The 7,460-nt window shown below is 55.7% G+C and overlaps 3 protein-coding genes across 3 annotated transcripts; 2 read left to right on the top strand and 1 right to left on the bottom strand.

Moving 5' to 3' along the window:
• Positions 1-6: 6 nt before the first annotated feature.
• On the top strand, positions 7-1,122 carry VDBG_02102 (GTPase HRas; the record flags this gene model as incomplete). The annotated part of the gene is made up of 8 exons (XM_003007868.1): positions 7-35; positions 106-137; positions 193-219; positions 287-366; positions 422-444; positions 502-530; positions 582-839; positions 893-1,122. 8 exons carry the CDS (start codon positions 7-9, stop codon positions 1,120-1,122), a joined length of 708 nt encoding a protein of 235 aa, XP_003007914.1.
• A 2,141-nt stretch (positions 1,123-3,263) lies between these two features.
• VDBG_02103 (conserved hypothetical protein) lies at positions 3,264-4,145 on the top strand (the record flags this gene model as incomplete). Its single annotated transcript, XM_003007869.1, has 1 exon — positions 3,264-4,145. One exon carries the CDS (start codon positions 3,264-3,266, stop codon positions 4,143-4,145), a length of 882 nt encoding a protein of 293 aa, XP_003007915.1.
• A 753-nt stretch (positions 4,146-4,898) lies between these two features.
• On the bottom strand, positions 4,899-7,139 carry VDBG_02104 (conserved hypothetical protein; the record flags this gene model as incomplete). The annotated part of the gene is made up of 1 exon (XM_003007870.1): positions 4,899-7,139. The coding sequence occupies one exon, from the start codon at positions 6,639-6,641 to the stop codon at positions 4,899-4,901; it is 1,743 nt and encodes a 580-aa protein (XP_003007916.1).
• Between the last annotated feature and the right edge of the window lie 321 nt (positions 7,140-7,460).

Genomic DNA, 7,460 nt, shown 5'->3' on the forward strand with positions numbered 1-7,460 from the left:
TCCGCCATGTCTCGTCACAAGCACCATCAGTCCTGGTACGCTTCACTGCCGCCGTCCTGTCTTCCCATGATTGTGAGGTCATATGCTGATTTTGCTGATGTCTAGTCGGGAGCTCCATGTTGTTGTGCTAGGAGCCGGTGAGAAGCGCAGTATAGTCTTTGCAAGGTCTTTAGGTGACTGACCCTTTCGCAGGAGGTGTCGGCAAGAGCTGTTTGACTGGTGAGATAACCCAGAACATGACCTCACCCCTAATGCCGTGTCACTGTCTAACTCATCGACTGTGCAGCTCAATTTGTACATAATGAGTGGATTGAAAGCTACGACCCAACAATCGAAGACACGTACCGAACTCAACTGCAAGTTGATGTAAGATGCTGATCTCTCTGACCAATCTCGGCCTGTGACTAACGCCTCTTTGTAGGGAAGACAGGTTGTCCTGGAAATGTAAGTTGAGCAGTACGGCACTGGCATGCACATGTCTGATCATTCATAATTTTTCAGTCTCGACACCGCCGGCACAGAACAGTTTGGTATGCATGTGTCTTCTTTCATATGCTAGTTCAATTCTAACACGGTTGCAGTCGCCATGCGGGATCTGTACATGAAATCAGGCCAAGGATTTATCCTGGTCTTTAGCATCACCTCGGGCTCATCCATGAACGAGATTGAGATGTTACGAGAAGAAATCACTCGAATAAAAGACGATGAAAACGTACCCATCGTTATCGTCGGAAATAAGGCCGATCTCGAGGAGCAGCGTGCTGTGCCCCGCCAAAGGGCCTTCGCCTGCTCCCAGATGTGGGATGCGCCGTATTATGAGACGAGTGCCAGGACGAGAAGTAAGCTAATCCTAGCCTCAACTTTGTAACAAAGGTGCTAATGTCGATCTCAGCGAATGTCGATGCTGTATTCATCGACATTTGCCGTCAACTACTTCTTAAGGACGAGCGGTTTAGAGACGCCGATGGCAGGGACAACTACGGCCGCGATGACGACAATGACACGGGCATCATGGGTCTCGCGAAACGCAAGCGGAGGCGAAGGACGACGACCAGATGGCCATCGATGCAATATCCTATGAGAGACAATCTCCATGCAAGTCTTCGTGCGCGAGGGGCTTGAAAAAAAAAACGAACACTACAAACAAGACGATGTTTCGTCGGTGCTCATCGTCCAGCACAGTACATGCGGATGAGACTGAATCTCTTCTCTATTTGTATAAATTATCGTACCGCCACAACAACGGCGTGGCAAGTAAAGGCCATCTTGGATACGGAAATGATATGGGGATCAAACAAGGTTGTGAAGGAGCGGGAATGGCAGAACCGCAAAAAAAGAGAAGGTAGTTCACTTGGACGAACGGCACGACGTCACGACATGCCCACCAGCTTAGAAGCGAGCACTCGCATCTCACACGAATGTTTCTTCCCAGGCGAGGAGAGAAGACTAGAGGAGGATGAGAGGAACTTGGCCCTCGTACACCTACCACTTTTGGTGAATGACTTTTTTCAGTTGGAGTTTGATACAACATGGAGACAGGACTAGGCGTTGGAAGGTGGACTTGGGGCGAAATGAGCATTGAGCTGTCTTCGCAACTGGTAGGTTTCATGTTTTAGGGCAATACATCACGGGCAACCAGCAATGACCCTCAGGACTTGACGGTTCCCTTGGCACGTACTGTTATATACATGATATAGGTAACCGGGTACCTTCCCAACGTGCGTCTAGCGCTCGTGGCTGGGGTCTCCGCGCCCGTATGCACTAACTCAAGCCGCGTCTGGATCGTTGGGCTCAAGTACCATGTATCGCTTAGGAACGCGGCGTTGTCGTTGATGCTGGGCAAGACGGTAGAGGCGACATTCTTCGCAAGAATACCTCGGACGCCCCTGGAGATGACGCGGTTGCCGAGTATCCTGGAGACCTATGGTGCATGATGCCCAGTGATCACGATGCGGAGAAGCATAACAGGCGCTGATGTTGCGCACTGCGCGCGATTCATCTCCGTCTCTGAGTTTCACCGACCAGGCCTGCACCTTCCATGAGAATGGTGCCAAATAATATAAGAGCGTAGGGGAGGGAGACTGTCGACGATGTTGGCGGCTGAGGGTCGGCTGAGACAGAAGTTTCGAGAGGCTATCTGGTAACCTAGTTCTGCAGGCATATGACATGTCACAGGTAACCTAGGGGGTGAACAGATGCACGCACAACCTTCTGTCATTCATATTCGAATGCATATCATTGGCATCTGGCAGCAGAAAGTTGCAGCGTTCTACTTCGCGCTGTGTCTGGAAAGTTGAGCCCCGGGCAGTTCGGAGATCATAATATCGAGGAACATGTAGTAGCAACTACTCGGCTGCCTTCGCGGAGTCGTGTATAGCATGTGTTGCGATAAGTCATCGGTCTACACGAATCGTATTGTGTGAACATGTAGACATGGTTTAGCAGACCCTTGGCATTATCCTGTCTTCGGCAGTCTGGTTTGGGGGGCGCATTCGCCCTTGTGTCTTCGATGTATGCTATACTCGGACTCATGGCTGCAATGTCGGCTGCGGGGACACTGTGGAAGTCGGTCTTGAGGCAGATGGAGATTATTATAGCCTTCCACAAGAAGATTGGGGCCTTCAATAACAAAAGTTTCACCAGGTCACGCTCGCTCTCGTCGTACCTATAGACATTGCAAACCTCCATCATCGTGTCCTTCGTCGAAATGTTTACGATAGGCTTGGCATGAACATGATGGGCAGGAACTCTGCTATGTAATCAAAACGCTAGGAAAACTTCACTCGAGGATGAGCCGCCGTCGCCAGCCATTACCTGTTCGACTTTGGCCTTGAGTCTTAGGATTCGGGTCACAGAGCTGTCCTCGCCGAACACCACAGCAATCGATGTTGATGACTAACACGGACTCAGCTTAGCCAGCCGCATTCTACGTTGTCTTCCTGAAGCTCCTGTTCTAAATATCCTTTATTCTGTCACTCTTGGTGTTGTGCATCAAGTTCTCACCTGCTTGAGAGACCAAACAATACTCACTTCTTCCCAGTTCAGCCCAATGAGTGATCGCGCAGATCGTCACCACTCAAGCGTCTCGTTCTTGGGATCGAGAATTCAGTACGCGATGGTCAGAGAGACACACTAAAAAGAGAAGACCAAAATCATCCCGCCATATGTCCGGCTGGTGAAGCCGCGTCCCGTTGACCCCTCACCCCACTCGCGCAACTCACGATCAAATGGAAGCCAACGTCCGCTCGCTGCCCCCCACCATCATGTCAGCCCAACGACAGACCACCTGCAAAGCCGCCGCCGAGACCGAAAACCAGTATGCCGTTCCCCCACAAGCAGGTGCTGATCACGGGCGCCACGTCAGGCATAGGCCTGGCGCTCACGGAGCGCCTCCTGGCGAACAAGATATCCGTCGTAGCCATCGCCCGCACGACGGCGCGTCTCGAAGCGCTCCTCGCCAAACACGGCCCCGCCCACCTGGCCATCGAGCCCCTCGACGTGACAGACCTCGCCTCGCTGCCCGACTGGACGGCCCGCATCACAGCGACCTACCCGGCCGTGACGGCCCTGTTCCTGAACGCGGGAGTCCAGCACGCCCTGCCCCTCGGGCCCCCGACCACCGCCACCGCCACCGCCACCGCCGACGTCCTCGCTGCGACGACGGCCGAGCTGACGACAAACTACCTCGCGCCGCTGCACACGACGCTGCTCTTCCTGCCGCACCTGCGCGCCCACGCCGCCGCCGGCCGCCCCGCTGCCCTGTACTACGTCACGTCGGCACTGGGCCTCGTGCCGCTGCGCGCTGCGCAAACTACTGCGCCAGCAAGGCCGCGCTGCGCGCCCTCGTCTGGCAGGTGCGGGCGCAGCTCCGGGACGAGGAGCGGCAGTCCGGCCAGGACGCCGTCAGGGTTGTCGAGATTGTGCCGCCGGCCGTGCAGACTGAGCTTCACACGCGACAAGGCCTCGCGCCCATCGGGATGCCACTCGCGGATTTTATCGATGAAATGTGGGTGGCCCTCGAGAGTGGCGAACAGGATGAGATCCTCGTCGGGCCCGCGAAGGAATATGCTCACATCGATGACGCGAAGAGGGAGGCATTCCAGCAGCTCTTAGAAGCGAGGCGCGGCCAGGAGGACGAGGCTTAGCACATTGGGGTAGAAGATGACAGGTGACTGTGGCACTGCGCGGCCTCTCGCCATGGATCAGGAACATGATTGGCATCCAATTTATTGTGCCGTCCTAAACTATCTATTTACACCCCCAGCACGCTGCGGCGTAGGACACTCGGTCCGACCCGATAGCTGTTGGGGGGACGCTGGCTCCAGCTGGGGAAATCCATGCATGAAGAATGCAACGGTTTGACGCCCTCACCCGCGAAACTTCATTCGCCCATGTCCGCAGCGCAGGAAAACAAACAAAAACAAACAAACAAACAGAAAGCCAGTAACCCAAAAACCCCTTTCCAGACGAGGAGAGGACCGTCTCCAAAAGCCTGGCAGTTTCGGTCCAAGTACCCTTCGCTCGCGTGGTATCACACACTCTCTGCCTCTTATCAACAAATCAAGCCTGTTCCCCTCATCAGTGGGCCTCTAATTTATTGCCCAATTCCCTCGCCATCGCGAGGCGAGGGTAGTCGAATTGAAAACTTGGTTGGGCGATGGTCTTGAACCAAGCTCAGCGACAAGCAAGGCCAAAGTGAAACCAACGCCGCGTGAAGTGAACACCGTAAAAAAGTCGTACACAGATGAACCCTGGCCGATCGTGGAGTGGAGCCTGCTCACCATCGGGGGGCTAGGGATCTACCCCGCCCTCCCCGGGAAGCAGGTCATGGAAAAGGAGAGACATGAAGGCGCATGGTCGTCATTACGTACGTCTGGAAGAAATGGCCAATCGAGCCCTCAGGGCATGGCCAGCGGGCCGCTCTTGCGCTTTTCGGCGCTTGTCAGGACCAGCATGGGCGCCTTGCGCTGGCCTTCGGCCATCTCGACCTCGGACTTCTGGCCGGCGTTCTTGAACACGCTGGCAAACGAGTTATCCCTCTCCGACTCGCAACCCGACGTGGCGCTACTGATGCTATCGAGGCTCTTGCGCGTTTTCTGGCGCGAACCCGGGCGGTCGGACCCGATAGCACCCCAGCTGCCGTTGGTGGAGGTGCGCGAGCTAGGCAGGGAGCACTCCATGTCACCGGACAGGCTACCCGAGCCACTACGCCCGGAGTCAGACTCGTTGTCAGTGATGGGGGTGTGCACCTCCTCAGCGCTCTCGGAAACGGGGCTCATGCTTCCGCTCGAGCTGCCAGTTCCCTTTCTCCTCTCCCGGCCGGCGCGGACAAGGTTGTGAACTGCGCATCGACGGGTGCGAGCCGCAAAGTTCTTGCTGCCCTCGTGCTTTGTGGTAGGCTTGGCCTTGAGTTCCTCAATCGAGGGCGGGCCACGGGGCTGGCGCACTGGGTGCTCGCCAGCACGCGCCTGGCCCGGTCCGTAGCCACCAGTCAGCGGCGTGACTGGGAAAGAGGCGGTCCGGGGACCAGCGGACTTGGGAGCATCGTTGGAAAGGGCGAGCGAGTTGTTGAGGTTGGGCATCGCGAGGGAGACAATCTTCTTGTGGCCGCGACGGAAGGCGTTGGCGGATGGGGGAGGGAGAGGAGCGACGTCAATGGGCGACTCGTTGCGCTTAGGAGGCGAGTTGCTGCGGAAGAAAGGAGTCGTGTTGTTCTCGGCGGGAGGGGAGACCTGGACGCGAGGCGTGTTGTTCTGCGGCGTTGGCTGATGGCTTCCGTAGCCCTGAGCAAGCTGAGACTGTTCACTGAAGGCTGCCATGTTGGACTGCCCAGCGTTGGGGTCAACGTAGTATTTGGTCTGTCCGGTCATGGGATCGACGTAGGCGTACACTTGTTGCTGCTGCTGCTGCTGCATCTGTTGCTGATTACCCATAGTGCCAAGCATGGACTGCTGCATAGACTGCACACGCTGCTGATGCTGGTACATTGCCATCTGTTGCTGCTGCATCTGCATCTGCATCTGCTGCTGAGCACCGCCGATGTTAAGGCCCTGGAACTGCTGAGCAGCTACCTGGATATTGAGGAGCTCTTGCTGAAGAGCCCGCTGCTGCTGGGCCAGGTACATGTTGGTGGCGACCAGCTGAGCGTACAGCTGGGGATCCATCTGGTCCTGATCGTCGACGTGGATCTCAGGAGGAGCGAGGACCTGCTCAGTTGTGAATTGTTGCTGCTGCTGGTTCATGTTCATCATCTGGTTGTACGCCTGCTGCTGGCCATACTGGGGCAGAGCCGTCTTGGGAGCAGTGTAGGCATTGGTACCCTGTGGGTAGATGCTGCCAGCGATGCTGTTGCGGTTGCTGAAGGTTTGGGCAGTGGGAGAGGCCATGCTTGAAGAGTTCGCAAAGGTGGAGGCAGTGGCCGATTTGGGGGCCGTCCGAAGCCCAGCGAGCAGGTGAGAGCGGCTCGTGCGTGGGGTGGGAACGCCGTTGTCTCGTTGGCCGGCGGGAGGCGAAGCCAGGGAGAGAGGCTTGAGGTTCTGGCCGCCTCGGCGGGAAGCCAGTCCGGAGGCGGGCGTGGCAAGCCCGTTGGACTGGTTGTTGAAGTTGTTGGTGTTCATTTGTGCGAGACCAGCTGCGTCCATTGCGCAGATGAATGTGGGAAGATGGGCGTGCTTGTCAAGTTCGAGCTGACAGAAAAGAATGTGAGACGAGTCGAGCACAATGTGTGGACGCCAGGTCAGATTAAGAGGTGTAGTCGGTGGAATGTGCGATGTGGGAGAGACTGCACAACGAGAATTAAGGCGATCGAGTTGCCGGGAGGTAGTGGCTGATTGCCAAAGAAGAAGAGAAACGAGATCCAAAATCCGTTATGAGTCTGGTGACACGAGGCCAAAAGGTTGGGTGGGAAAGGACGTGGTGTTGATTCGGTTGAAAATTAAGTTGAAGGTTCAGGTCGAGAGATATAGCGAAGAAAGGAAAAGTCGATGATACGAGATGATCGAGTAGAAGAATGAACGGATGTGTGGCAGGATCAAGATGATGATACTGCCGATGCTGATGCCTGGTGAAGGAAAGAAGCCAGTTGAAATTCCAAGCAGGAGGCAGGAGATGCCGCGTGTGGATGTCGAGAGCGTTTTGGGGGTACAGTCAAGCTGCAACCGTGACCTGATCGAAGGTCTATGGGGGGAGGGAGGACAAGAGGAGCGCGACTGCTTGTTCTTGAGCTTTCCAGCTGTGGCTTGGCAAAGTAATCTTTCCGCTGGAGAGCAATTCCGCGTGAGAGCAGGAATGTCGGCAGAAGGTGCACGCGTGCGCGTAGAAATTACTCGCCGATGTGGCCAAGGGCAGGAGAGTGCAGCAAGAAGGGGGCGAAGAAGCGTTCAAATCAAGTCGAGTTGAAAAGTAAAGTACAGTTGATTAAAATGATCTTGTCGATGATCGCTGCTTTTGATCGGAATTCC

This window comes from Verticillium alfalfae, genomic scaffold, assembly GCF_000150825.1.
Source record: "Verticillium alfalfae VaMs.102 supercont1.2 genomic scaffold, whole genome shotgun sequence".
Lineage (NCBI taxonomy): Eukaryota > Fungi > Ascomycota > Sordariomycetes > Glomerellales > Plectosphaerellaceae > Verticillium > Verticillium alfalfae.